This window comes from Erinaceus europaeus, chromosome 16, assembly GCF_950295315.1.
Source record: "Erinaceus europaeus chromosome 16, mEriEur2.1, whole genome shotgun sequence".
In the NCBI taxonomy this organism is placed as follows: Eukaryota; Metazoa; Chordata; class Mammalia; order Eulipotyphla; family Erinaceidae; genus Erinaceus; species Erinaceus europaeus.
Window position 1 is genome coordinate 46,489,776 of NC_080177.1, and position 14,756 is coordinate 46,504,531.

Sequence of the window (14,756 nt, forward strand, 5' to 3'; positions counted from 1 at the left end):
TGAACCAAGGTCCTTGTTCATGGCAATATATGTGCTGTATGGGTGTGCCACCACCAGTCCCATCAAGTACATTTCTTACCACTTTGCATAAGTTCATGTCATCCTCACAAAAACTCTATAAGGCAAGCATAATTATAATTCTCCCCATTCCACAGGATGGGGAGACTGAGTGCTAAAGCAACTTCACCAAAATCACAAAACTCTTAAGTGTCAGGGATTGGTTTGGAACCCAGGATATGTGGACTCAGAATCCTTGCCCTCTTTTTAATGAAGGGTGAGAGACAGAGAGAGGGGAGGGGGAGAGAGAGAATAGAGAAGAAAAACAGAAGAAGAAGAGGAGAAGGAAGCTCTAATCCATCACTCATGTAGCTTCCCTTCTACAGGTGGAGGCCAGGGGCTTGAACCCAGGTCCTCATGCATAAGTGGCAGTACTGCCTGGGGCACACCAACTACCTGGCCTCCAGAATCCTTGCTTTTAAGAAACACACTGTAACTGGCATATGCAGGTTGCCAAGAAATTATAGCAATTATACACTTACTGCTCCCCAGCAACCCTCCCCATCCTTCCCAGAAGGCTCCTCTCCTGGCAGATAAGGGTTTCCGATGACCTTCCTGCAGTCTCTACCTGCCTGCCAAAAGCAGGGGTTGATCAGGGAAGTGAGTGGCTCAGCTTTCTCATCTATGCCTGGTCTCTCCAGGACCATGGCTACCTTGTACAGTGACCCTGAATGGTCTTGCAAAAACCTGGAGCCTGCTGTCCTAGAGGCCCGGAGGCATGTAGTCAAGGACAAAATGCCAGCCCTATTCCCAGATCAGCTCCTCAAGTTCCGGGAGGAGCTCCGGCAGCGCAGCCAGGAAGGCTACAAAATCACCTTCACAGACTTCTGGGGCCTGCTGATCGAAGCCTGTCTAGGGGACAAGGTTAGTGTGCAACTTCATCTGGGGCCTAGCCTTATACAAAGGTGGAGGGGATACAGGGAGTGGGATTTTCAGCATAAGGGATTTAGTTAGACATAAGGATGCACCCTTGGGTGGTGGGGACCCATGAGGTGCCCAGTGCACAATGGGGAGACCTGGTGGGGTAGTCTTTCCATCTACTCCCTGAAGTAGAACTGAGCCCTTCCTGTGAAATAAGGAATATCTTCCATGGTATAAGTAATATATCTATAGTATAGATATATTTACCTCATACCATGGTGGCTGACAGTTTACTAGAGGTATAGTATAGATATATACAGCTGAAACTATAGGTATATTCCTATACTGCAGAAGATATATTCCTTATATCACAGGAAGGGCTGAGTTCTACCATGATATCTGTGAGACTTGGGAAGGAACTGGGAAAGGACTGCAAAAACATCAGTTTGTGATACAAGTCAGACACCAAGTGAAGGAGAGAGGGGAGAAAAGCTGGGTGTGAGCATGGGTCATTAGTGCCTTGGAACATCTTCTAACCTCCATTGGCTATCAGGGGAGTCCAGCACCTCACTAGAACAGACCTGCTTTGGAGTCCCTGACACACTTGGTAATGGGTTAGGGGCAGCTCCTTGGGACATGTAGCCTTGGCATAAACTCAGCCATGAGTTGCAGAGCACAGGACTTCAGCCCATGCACTGCCTTCAGTTGAACAGCTATAGGGCTCCTTCTCAAAAAGATCCTTAAACAGGATCTTTCTACCTGCTCTGAGCTTCAATAATCTCAGCAGTGTGTGCCAAACAAGAGAACCAGCAGTGTAAGTGCTATAATCACATAGGGTAGGGTAGAGTAGAGCAATGAGGCACCTTGGGTCTGATATGGTCCAGGATGTCAGGGTGAGCTCAGTTAACACCTGGACTTTTCTGGTCACAGAGGCCCCAAGGAGGTACCAACTCTGACTGTGACATAGTTTCAAAACAGAACTTCACTCCAAGCCTGGGGCTGTCTCCCCACTCCCAAAAGAGTCAGGAGTGTTTTAAATTCACATCAGAAGAAGAAAGGGTAGCAGATTATTTTCTTTTTATCTCTTTGATGGTTGAAAGTCTTTTGAGTAGTTGTTAGCTATTTATACGTGTGTGTGTGTGTGTGTGTGTGTGTGTGTGTGTGTGTGTGTGTGTTCTGCTACCAGGATTATCAACAGAGATCATTACCTGCACAACTTCATACTTCCTGTTGACCTTTAAAAAAATGGAGGGTAAGAGGCAGATAGAGAGAAAGAGAGACAACACCTGCAGCCCTGCTTCACCACTTGTGAAGGTTTCCCCCTGCAGGTGTGGATTATGGGCTTGAACCTGGATCCTCATGCATAGTAACATGTACACTTTAGCAGATGAACCACCACCCACTTCCTTCCCCCCAGATGCGTTTTAAGGACAGATCTGACCACACAGCAGCCCACTGAACTCAGAAGCAGGATATGACTACCACTCCCTCTCCCCACACACTATTTCCTGATTATGCATAGCCCTAGAATGCATTGCTGCTTCTGCTCCTGAACCACGTTGTCTTCCCACAGAGAAATGAATGCAAATTGTCACAGCAGCAGGAAGCTCTGTGTCGAGGCCAGAACCCACTGCCTATCTACCTCACAATCAATGTCAAGGATGATGTAAGCAACCAGGATTTCAGAGGTAATACTGGTAGCTGGCAGTTTACTTGGGGACTCTTCTCAGCAGGCAAAGGCATCAGCACACTCATCCCTCTCAACCACCTTGGCCAGTCATCAAAGGCCATGCACATGGCCGAAGAATGGCCTTTACCACCTCTTTCCCTACTACATGAAAGGACTATGGGCAGGTCATTGACTTCCCAGGTGGGGCTATGATTGACAGAGGAGGAAGAACCAGAGCCTCACTCTAGCACATGTGATATCAGGGACAGAACTCAGGGCCTCATGCTTGAAAGTCCAACACTTCATCCACTGCACCACTCCAAGAATTGAGAGTCTTTTTCTTAAGCCTCCCAGAGTCAGGGGCTGTAATGCCTACCCTGCTTCAGGGTGGGTTTTGGGCCTCCCTTGAGGTCCTAAGAAAAGAAGAAACTGTGCAGGTTGCAAAGTTGTGTCCTAGAAAGAGAACAGAAGAAAGTCTTGGGCCCCTGAAAAGGACCTTCAGCCTCCATGTTTAGGTTAGTGTGAGCTGGGGAAACGGGGGGGGGGGGGGGGGGGGCTTGTGACTGATAACCTATGCTGTTTCCTGTGCAGAGTGGTGTGAGTTCACCCCCTATGAGGTGGGCCTGCAGAAGTATGGGGCCTACATCCCTTCAGAGCTCTTCGGCTCCGAGTTCTTCATGGGGCGCCTGATGAAGAGGATTCCAGAGTCGAGGATAAGCTACATGCTAGGTGACTCCTGACTGGGGGAACCTCAGAGCACCCTGCCCATGATCCCATGTGCAGGGGCTGATTTGGGCTACCCAGTGAGTCTGCCAGCAACCCCTCATCTCAGAAGGGGACCCCTAACCTATCACAAGATGACCTCCTTGACCTCCCTACATACTCTGGACCCAGAATGTCCTAGTAGTAGCCTCCAAAGGGAGTAGTAGCCAAAGGGAACTCTCCATCTCCTAATCTCCAGTGGTTTCTCTGGGATCCATTCAGAACCAGACCAGGAATGGCAGGCTGAAATGAAAGAGTTAGAGCTCTCCCCAACCTTTCTCCCTGGTTCCAGTGGCCAACCAGTCACTGAGAGCTAAGGGATAAAAGAAGTACTGATAGGTGATAGAAGAATCCTTGAGGGAGCCTGGTCCAGCCAGTCAACCCTAGTGTCCTCCAAAAGCAGGTTCCCTAGTACAAAGGCCTGAACTATGATGCCCAATGCTATAGTTCTCTCTGTCAGCATTTGAACCACATACAGCAAAGAGCATCCAAGGAGCCAGGTGGTGGTGGCACATATAGAGCGCATGTTACCATGCCTGAGGACACAGACTCAAACCCTTGGTTCCCACCTACAGGAAAGGAGGTGGGAAATTTACTAACATTAGAACACTGCTTCAGGTATCTCTCTTCTCTGTTTGTCTCTCACCCTCTATCAGAGAAAAAGGGAGGAAAAAATGGTTTCTGGGAACAGTGGAGGCCACTGAGCCCAAAATAACCCTGGTAGAAAAAAAGAAAGAAAAAGAGAAAGGAAGAAAAAAAGTAAAAGGGCAGTTGAAAAAGATAACATCTTCAACCCTTTTCCATCTAGCTCAGTACAACATGACCCAGAAGGTGCCACTCAAGTCCCTTTTCTTCTATTTCACCAACTCAAAAGGCCCCCATTACCTATGACACTAGACAAGATTTTGTAGTTAAGAGCTCTGAGCTTGAACTCTTGATAATTTGGCCAAATTATCAACCTTTTGGGGTCAACCCATGAAAAAAAGTTATATAAGTATTATTAGTACTATTTTCTTCCCTTTTATCTATCTTTCTTTTTTTAAAATAAAATCAGAGATAAATAAGGAAAGAGAAAAAGAAACCTGAAGCACTGTTCCAAAGCTCATGAAGCTTCCACCCCTAGAGATGGGAGCCAGAGCTGGGTCTCTTACTTGGTACCATGTGCATTCTACTGGTTGTGTCACCACCACCCAACCCACTGATGAGTGGAATTTTAAAATCATGCTAAAATATAACATGGCATTTACCAGGCACCAGGCACTAAACCAGTATATAACTGATGCAAGGAAACACTAAACCAGTATATAACTGATGCAAGGAAACACCTCTGGTCTTGACTGTATAGTTTGTGCTTGTCATCATTAGCAAGTAGCTAATGATGGGGCTGAGCCTCCCAGATCTAAGAACTGATAAGGTCAAGGAGTCAGGCTGCACTGTAGTAAAAGAAAAGTCAAAGTCCATCCCTCCACCCTGAGAAGCCCAATATTGAGGTTGCATCACTGCCAAAGCAAGGCCTATGCAGATGGGCCTGGGCAGAGATGCTCACCAGTGGCTCTTCTCCCTAGGTCTATGGAGCAGCATCTTTTCCCTGAACCTGCTTGATGCCTGGAACCTGAGTCACACCTCAGAAGAATTTTTCCACAGGTGGACAAGGGAGAGTGTACACGACATTGGTGGGTGACCACCTAGCTCCCCTGTTGGCTCAGGAATGATGGGTTAGGTAGAGAGGTCCTAAACTGAGGACCAGCCAGCCACCTGTTTGATCACACCCCTGGGGAACAGATGTGCAGGTAGGCAGCTATGATTAAAAGGTCTTCTTGCCTGGAAGGAAGACTGACAGCAGGTGGAAACACAATGCTGAAGGCCAGTCACAAGTTTGGCAGGGGGTGGGGGGGTGAGAGGGTGAGAGTGTAAAGGGATGGAGGAGCTGCTCTGGCCTAGTCAGGGGGAGTGGATCCACATGCAGGAAGCTTTGCAGACTTGAATGGCAGACAGGGAACTTATAGAAGAAAACAGTCTCTGAGCACAGATGAAGGTTGTTCTCCTGGGTTCTCTCTCTGTTACGCGTCCTCACCTGTTAGCACCACTCCCTGACCCTGTTCTGTGTCTCTTACCTGGGTTCTCTAGGCTCCAAGTCAGGGCCTTAAGAGCAAGGAAAGAGTATGAACTGCACCTATAATGGCTTCCCCTGGGTGATGAGCAGCTTCTTAGTAATTTGCCTGGGCAGTGTGAGGACTCCAGCTGTTGTGACCTGCCCTCCACCCCCTTCTCCCCTGCAGAAGATGAGCCACTCCTGCCTGAAATCCCCCAATGTGATGCCAATGTCCCAGACACCACAGTGGTGATTCCTGGATCATGGCTGTCCAACACTTTCCGCAACATCCTCACCCATCGCTCCTTTGTATCTGAGTTCCACAACTTCCTGCTGGGATTGCAGCTACACAATGACTACCTCCAGAACAGCCAATTCTCCACATGGAAAGGTACCTACCCCTCACTCCCTGACTGTTCCTTGGGAGCTGCCCCTCTTTGGAGGAAGAAGAAGCAGATATCAGGGAGATATCTGTGCTGGAGAAAGAAATGGAAACATTCTTCTGCTGTGTTTGTTGATCCGGGTGGCAGGAGTCATGGTGAAACTGTGTGTGGGTTAAATTAATGGCATCTAATTTAGCAGCTTAATGCACAATCTCTACCACAATCCCACTGTGTCAATGTTGAAGTCCTGACTTTCTGTTTTTGTGCTCTAGATCAGTTTTTTAAAAATTGTCTTATTTTGCTGGGAGGGAGGGAAAAAGAAACCAGAGTACTGCTTGGCTCTGCCTTATGGTAGTTCTGGGAATTGAGCCTCAGGCACAAAGGTCTTTTGCTTAACCATCGTGCTATCTCCTACCCATACTTTTGTTTTTTTAAACAAAAGAGAGAGGCAGAGAAACCACAACACCAAAGGTTTTTTTAATTCAGTGGGGGCAGGACTTGAACCATGGTTCAAATTCACATGGCAAAGCAACACACTATCCAGTGAGCTATTTTACCAGTCCTCAGTCTGGAGGCACCATCTAATGTGAATGATAACTCTGGAGATGGGCAGGCATAGACAGCTCAAGAACCAAAATGGCAAGTGACAGAACTGGGTCTTAAATTTTGAGTTTCTGTTGTTGCTGCTGCTATTTTGTTTTGTTTTGTTTTGTCTTCACTGGTGCCTCACTACTCCAGGATGACTCTTTTTTTCTACATAGAAAGAGAGAGATGTTGAGAAAGGAAGAAAAACACCAGAGCACCAAAGCTTCCTTCAGTGTAGTGGGATGTTATTCATATGGCAAAACAGCACATTATCCACGTGAGCTATTTTGCTGGCCCTGACTTTTTTTTAAATTTATTTCTTTATTGGGAAATTAATGTTTTACATTCAACAGTAAATACAATAGTTTGTACATGCATAACATTCCCCAGTTTCCCATTTAACAATACAACCCCCACTATGTCATTTATCATCCTTCATGGACCTGTATTCTCCCCACACACCCACCCCAGAGTCTTTTACTTTGGTGAGATATGCCAATTCTATTTCAGGTTCTACTTCTGTTTTCGTTTCTGATATTGTTTTTCAACTTCTGCCTGAGAGTGAGATCATCCCATATTCATCCGTCTGTTTCTGACTTATTTCACATAACATGAATTTTTCAAGGTCCATCCAAGATCGGCTGAAAACGGTGAAGTCACCATTTTTAATAGCTGAGTAGTATTGCATTGTGTATATATACCACAACTTGCTCAGCCACTCATCTGTTGCCTGACTTTTTTTTAAGATAGAGACAAAAAGGGAGAGAAACTACTACACTGAAGTTTCCTTCAATGCAGTAGGGGTTGAGCTCAAACCTGGATTGTGCACCTGGCAAAGCATCATACTGTCTAAATGAGCTACCTTGCCAGTCTAGAGCTTTTTTTATTATTGTTGTAGTTATTATTGTTATTGTTGTTGTCATGGATAGGACAGAGAGAAATAGAGAGAGGAGAGGAAGACAGGGGGAGAGAAAGACAGACACCTGCAGACCTGCTTCACCGCCTGTGAAGCGACTCCCCTTCAAGTGGGGAGCCGGGGGCTCGAACTGGCATCCTTAGGCCGGTCCTTGCACCACATGCGCTTAACCCGCTGTGCTACTGCCCGACTCCCAGCCTAAAACTTTTTGTTGTTGTTTTGTTTTGCTTTGATTTTCTCCTCCCCAGTTCTCTCCCTCCTCCCAAGTCTGTTTTTTTGTTTTTATAGTTTAGCTGGCAGCTTCAAAAATGTTCCACTTGTCTTTGCTGTTTTGTTTGGTCATGGCCAGCAGATGGCCTACCAGTCCTCATCCTCCTGGTACAGAAAAGGCTCCAGCCATGTGTTAGCATTAACTTACAAGGCAGTTTTAGCTCTATGGTTGTCTAAGTTGTCAAGAGCTCTCTGTTAAGATTCTAGAAAAGATGCACTAAAACCCCCAAGAGTGCCACTGAAGTAGCCTACTTGGATATTGTGCTGTTTTGCCATGTGCACAGCCCAGGACCATACCCAGTCCCCAATGCACTGAAGGAAATTTTGGTGCTGTGATCTCTTTTACTTTCTCTCTCTCTCACTCACTCACTCACTCTCCTTCTCATTCTCTCTACTTCATCTCTATCTTTACAAGAAGAAATCCAAGATAATGGTCATCGCACAACTTGGAGGGGAACTAACACTCAGTGGGCCAAGTAGAAGGGGAGGACTGGAGGCTCAGACAGAAGTGAAATGGCTCCTCCATGCAGAGACACTACCCCTCCAGGTTCCTTTGACATCACTGAGACCAGTGCAGTAAGACATAAGGATAACTGGAAACCTTGACTTTCAGACACAGTGCTAGATGGCTTCCCAAACCAGCTGACAGAGTCTGAGAACCACTTGTGCCTGCTGGACACAGCATTTTTCATCAACTCCAGCTATCCACCCCTCCTCAGGCCTGAGAGAAAAGTCGACCTCATTATCCACCTCAATTACTCTGCAGGATCCCAGACCAAGGCAAGTGGGGCAAAGAAAGATTAACCCTGAGCAGGAGCCTGGCACCTCTCTGAGGAGGAACCTGATAAGTACCAACTAGGGGGAAGGAGAGCATGCAGTGCCACCCAGGCTCTGAGACTTAGCATCAAAGAAACTCAAGCTGACCAGCCTGCCTGTGGTTAGACTGGCAAAGCTCAGGGGGAAGCCAGCTGGCACTCACTTAGCTAGTTCCCATTTCAGTCTTGCATCTCAGAATTTGCCATAGGTGGTAATTCTTCAGCTTAAAAAAAAAGGGGGTGTTTTTTTATAACCTTTAATTTAAGCAGTGATCAGGATTCAGTCTCCCAGTACACACTTGCAGAGGGGAAGCTTCATGAGTACTGGAACAGTGCTGGAGCTGTCTCTCTCTCCTATCTCCTTCTTCCTTTCCATTTCTTTCTGTCTCTATCAGGAAAGAAATGGCAGGTGGGAATGGTAGAGTCATTGTACTGGCTCAGTAATAACCCCAATGACAATAAATAAGCAAATAAGCAACCTTAACATTTGGTGGTTCGCACACCTTATTATGCAGAAGAACCCACATTTTAACTCAGTTCCAACCAGTAGAGGAAAAACTTCAAGAGGTTGAAGCACTGCAACAAGTGTCTCTTCTCTGTCTCTTTCTCCACTTCTCTGTCTTTTACCCTGTCAGAAAAAGAAAAGAAGGCAGGCAGACAGGCCAGTGGTAGGCACCATGCCCCGGCAAAATAATAATAATAATACTAACCTTAGTATAGACCAGTTTCTCTCTGTCATATCTAATTTTAAAAAAAGAGTTGTGTTTTCCAAATTTTTGAAAATGCAATGTTTTCAAAAAACAATCAGAATTCACCTTCCCCATGAAATAATGACTGTCAGTGTAATTAAAGCAAAGAAAATAGACCAGAGATGTTTACTTATTTATTTATTGCTTTTGAAAAGCTCTAGCCTTTTGTAGAAAAGAAACTGATCTTTAGTCTACTTTAATACAGTCATATTCTATATCCAGGGAGAGAGAGTGTGAATGTAAGGAGAGTACAGCTGCTAAAACTGAAGCACATTGTGGGTGTATAGTTGGCTTCAGATCACTTCACCAATAAATGTGGAGCAGATGGAAGAACTGAGGGGTTTCCAACAAGGTCCACATTCTTTCTATTGAGTCATATTTACAAAGGTACCCTTTCTAGTACTGAGGCAAACTTGTTGGTTCAAAATCTACATAGGTGGTCCAACCAGTCCTGACTCTTTGTGGTTCAACTCCCATCACCCACAGTCTAGCACAGATACCTGCCCCAGTCTGTGGGTGAAACATAATTGAAAGAGCTTCTGACTATTTTGTTTGGGGAAAGGAGTTTTCAATTAAACACACACCAGACTTCTGTCTTAAAAAATATATAGTACTAGGTAGGTGAAGCCTTTAGTTGGGGAAATCAGGATGTTGAATCTGTGTTTCTTTTTTTTGTCTCCAGGATTATTGCTAGGGCTTGGTGCCTGCACCACAAATCCACTGCACCTGGAGGCCATTTTTTCCCCTTTTGTTGTCCTCATTGTTTATTGTTGTTGTTGTCATTATTGTTGCCATTGCTGTTATTGTTGGATAGGACAGAGAGAAATCGAGAGGAGATGGGAAGACGGGGTGGGGGGGAGAAAGATAGACACCTGCAGACCTGCTTCACCACTTGTGAAGCAACCCCCCTGCAGGTGGGGAGATGGGGGCTCGAACCGAGTTCCTTGCACTGGTCATTGCACTTCACGCATGTGCACTTAACCCACTGTGTTACTGCACAGCTCCTTCTACTGTGTTTCTTATCCACCCCTGTGGCTGACAATTCTCTGCTGGAAGCCAGTAGGTTTGCAAGGACCTGGGTTGAGACTACTGGTCACCACATAAGAGTGCCTGAGAAGCTTCTTGAGTGACAAAGCAGTGCGTGTTTATCTATCTCTCTCTCCTTTTTCCTCTCTATTTATGTCTCTCACCTTCTATTAAAAATAAAGGAAAATGTGACCACCAGGAACAGTGGAGTCATTGAGCCCCAAGGGTAAACTTGCTGGCAAAAAAAAAAAACCTAACACTGAGTATCCTTCTGTGCTCTTCTAGCCCATGAAACAAACCTGTGAATACTGCATCACACAGAAGATCCCCTTCCCCAAATACAAACTGGAAGGGGAGGAAGACAGTCTCAAGGAGTGCTACCTGATGGAGAATTCCCAGGAGCCTGAAGCCCCCATTGTGATGTTCTTCCCACTCATCAATGACACTTTCCAAAAGTACAAGGCTCCAGGTAAATCAACCTCCAACCTCAGATCCCTCCACCTGGGGTTGAAAAGTCCTGATGTTAGATGTGTGCAGCCTTCTGGTCTAACCAGCAGGGAGACCAGGCTGACTGTCAGTCACTCTGCCATGAGCTGGCAATCTAACCTTCATTCTTTTAGTCTCTCCACATTTACTGGCATCCTACTACACCCTTCTGCTAGGTTGGTGCTAAAGCTATCTTAGCGGGAGTCAGGCTGTGGCGCAGCGGGTTAAGCGCAGGTGGCGCAAAGCACAAGGACCGGCATAAGGATCCCGGTTCGAACCCCGGCTCCTCACCTGCAGGGGAGTCGCTTCACAGGCGGTGAAGCAGGTCTGCAGGTGTCTATCTTTCTCTCCTCCTCTCTGTCTTCCCCTCCTCTCTCCATTTCTCTCTGTCCTATCCAACAACGACGACAACAACAACAATAACTACAACAATAAAACAACAAGGGCAACAAAAGGGAATAAATAAATAAAATTTTTAAAAAAGCTATCTTAGCATGAATGAACTGTACCTCGCCCCTGAGGAACTTAGAGCTATGCGTGCATGTGTGTGCATGCATATTTGTGCACATTTCTTGTCTGGTTGGTTGGTTGATTGGTGGTTGTTATTATTTGACTGCCAGGATTATCACTGGAGCTTGGTGACTACACAACTCTACTGTTCTCTACAGCCATTATTTTGGTAAAGGCTGAGAGACGGAGAGATAGGAGAGAGAGGATAAACACCTGCAGCACTGTTCCACTGTTTGTGAAGCTTCTCCCCTTCAGGTCAGGGACTTGAACTGATTGCACATGCTTACATGTGGTGCACTTTACCAGTCACTAGCTGGTCCCTTGTATTTGTTTTTATGCACTTATGCATGGGTAGGCTCTTTAGAAAGATACAGAAATGTTACTTTAAGCAATGTTGTATAAAATTGTGATCGTGGGTAGAGTAAGTCATATAAACATATATCTACAAGTGTGAAACTATACTTATACAATCATATAATATTTGCATGTAGACATCACCCTTAATAATTTCTACCAGGAAAAATCTAGTCTCTGAATAAGGTAAAACTTAAATTATTTTGCAGTGCCCTGTCTGTCATCTTCTCTTTCTTTTCCCCAATGTTGTATGAATTCACCAAGCTATGAGACCATATGGTGAGTAACTCAGTTTTTCTGGGTCTCTTCCATGTGTACAGGAGGCAAGCATCTTATTAATACACCCCTCCTCACTTTTTCTTAAAATAAAAGAAAAAAGATAATGCATGTTCTCTGCTGCCTTCAGGTGTGGAGCGAAGTCCTGAGGAACTGGAGCTGGGCCAGGTTGACATCTACAGCCCCAAAACTCCCTATGCCACCAAGGAGCTGACATACACAGAAGCTGCCTTTGACAAGCTGGTGAAACTCTCTGAGTATAACATCCTGAACAACAAAGACAGACTCCTTCAAGCCTTGCGACTAGTGGTGGAGAAGAAGAAACTGCTGAAGCACCAGGGTCACTCCTAAGTTCCAGAATGCCTCTGGGTTCCTGTGTATGCTTCCAGAGCAGAGACATGGAGCCTCTTAGGACTCACATCTGGTGAGCAGTGCAGGCAGGTTATCCTGGGCTTTCTACTGAAAGTGCAATTTTTTTTTCAAGTTGAGAAAGAGAAAGGCAAGGGAAAAGTAACAAAAGGATGTGATGGAATTGAATACACACTAGATTTTTTTTTTTTAACTTTCCTTGAAAGAAATGGGCTTTAATAGCCACAGGCTCTGGCAGAGTCTTAACACATGGAGGAGGAAAAGAAGACCTGAGAAAGAGTCTAATTCTCCAGAAATCTCAAACTCATCTGGAGCTCAGAGCCAGCTCTGCTTCCTCAAGTGAAAGCCTTTGGGAATATAAAATAGAAGCCTGACGTGCTCTGGATTCAGTGAGAAAACAAGAACACTCTTAAAAAAATTAAGACAATTATATTCCTGTGATTTTTGTGGGGGGGGTTAATCAATATTCATTAGACAATATGATTCTAGAAAATTCTAGATGAAACTTTAGAGGCATTTTGGTTTCTTTGACAGTAAAATCATACAGGTGACTGGTTTGGACAACTGCTATCCTACCACTTAAAGTCATCACTGTGGTTTATTATTATTATTATTAACTGAACAATAAAAATCACTATATATACATATATATTGAAATATTTTAGATGCAGAAAAATTTCTATTAAAGGAAATTGTCTTAAGTGTATGTATTCAAAAGTGGTAAGATAAATTATATATGCTCTCCTCATTAAGAAAAGAAAGTAGGGAGTTGTGCAGTAGCACAGTGAGTTAAGCACAAAGCATAAGGATCAGCACAGGGATCCCTATTCGAGCCCCCAGCTCCCCACCTGCAGGGGAGTTGATTCACAAATGGTGAAGCAGGTCTGAAGGTGTCTATCTTTCTCTCCTCCTCTCTGTCTGTTGGAGGATGGGCCCAGTGTCTCAGAAAGTCCAGGCCATTGTTTCCATGAGATCCAAGCGGGTTGACCCCCAGTTCTCCCTTTGGATGGAGACAAGGGCAGGTTCCCTGACCTCCTGAACTAATGATGAATGGCTTCTCCGGAATGGGGGCTACCTTCCTGCACATACCCTTCTCTCCCCTTAAATCAAAGGCCATGAACACAGTAGTACATTGTATTTGGCCAAACTTGAAAAATCACCGCAAACTCCCGTTACTCAAACCCCCCCTCCACCCCTCGCCCTGAGGTGCCTGTAATTTACCCCCAGGGAAATATGTATTGTGAAGCTCATGCTCAAACCTTGTATGCTAACTTTCCACTTGTGATCAAACAGTTTGTAGGTCAAAATGTGACTATGTATTGTGTTGCTTTGTGTTTGGGTTAACCTTAACCTTCTCCCTGTGCAATGGGTATAATTTGCCTGCTTTCTCTCTCAATAAACAAGCCTCTCACCTTTCTGAGGCCATTTCTGGAGCTGAATGAGTCTGTGATTTTCGTCTCTCCATACACATCGCCCCCGACACACTGAGTTACCCCAGGACTCCCGAGGGGCCACTCTGACCCTTGCCGTCAGTGGCCAGGGGAGCAGGGGACCCAGAGTGCATCTGTCTTCCCCTCCTCTCCCCATTTCTCTCTGTTCTATCCAACAATGACATCAATAGCTACAACAATAAAACAAGGGCAACAAAAGGGAATAAATAAAAACATGATAAAAGAAGAATGTGTAGGTGTTTGTCCATGCATAGGAAGATTGTCTTTATAAAAGAAGAAAAGAAATAAAGAAAGAAAAGGCTAAAAAAAAAAAAAACCCAAAGAAAGGTGAAGGAAGGAAATAGTTAAGAAAAATCAGAAAATAATTTTTAAAATCTAACAACTAATAAACAGCACTCATAAAGCCAAAAGCTAGTTCTGTAAAGGAATCAACAAAATAGATATGCACCTGGCAGAAAAATAAGTATGAATATTTAAAATATATATTAACTTACATAAAATATATGCATATAAAACGTTTACAGGTGGGTTGTGGAGAACACATTAAAATCTACACATTAAAGTGCCCAAGGACCTGGGTTCAAGACCCCAGTCTCCACTTGCAGGAAGGAGTGTCATGAGTGGTAAAAGTGTTGCAGATCTCTCTTCTCTCTCTCCTTTCTCTCTCCTCTCCTCCCTCTCCCTTCTTCTCTCCTCTTTTCTCTCTCATCTCAATTTCTCTATCTCTGTCCAAAATAAATAAAAATATTATTTATATAAAATAATAATAATAAATTTATCCCATGACTGGAGAGGCCCTTTATTCCAATCAGGCAGGCCTACTTGGGCCTCTAAAATCTAAGCAAGTACCCGGGTAAGCACAGTCTGCAGCCCAAACCACCACAGAGATGAGATGTAGCTCTGGGCAAGTATATGCAGCTAGGCAACACCCCAACAGTACTAACCACCCTCAACAGGGAATGCCTTTCATTTATGGTAGAAATACCACAGCTAGCACTTCTCAATTCTTAAAGAATCACCAGAAGAAAATGAAGCTGGTGAGGTTCACACCCTCTCCCAATAAAAGGACCTGGTGATCCCTGGGGGGAGAAACCCATTCTTTGAACTGGTTTCCAGATGAGCTCC

The 14,756-nt window shown here is 44.9% G+C and overlaps 1 protein-coding gene across 1 annotated transcript in view; it reads left to right on the forward strand.

Annotated features, from left to right (window-relative positions):
• PLA2G4E (phospholipase A2 group IVE) overlaps positions 1-12,881 on the forward strand; it is a 51,275-nt gene extending 38,394 nt beyond the window's left edge. The window contains exons 13-20 of the mRNA XM_060175056.1: positions 699-921; positions 2,492-2,606; positions 3,179-3,316; positions 4,915-5,022; positions 5,629-5,832; positions 8,209-8,375; positions 10,471-10,654; positions 11,942-12,881. Of these exons, the coding sequence (XP_060031039.1) occupies positions 699-921; positions 2,492-2,606; positions 3,179-3,316; positions 4,915-5,022; positions 5,629-5,832; positions 8,209-8,375; positions 10,471-10,654; positions 11,942-12,162 (1,360 nt within the window). The 3' untranslated portion in view covers positions 12,163-12,881. The remainder of the gene's footprint in view (positions 1-698; positions 922-2,491; positions 2,607-3,178; positions 3,317-4,914; positions 5,023-5,628; positions 5,833-8,208; positions 8,376-10,470; positions 10,655-11,941) is intronic.
• Positions 12,882-14,756: the final 1,875 nt, after the last annotated feature.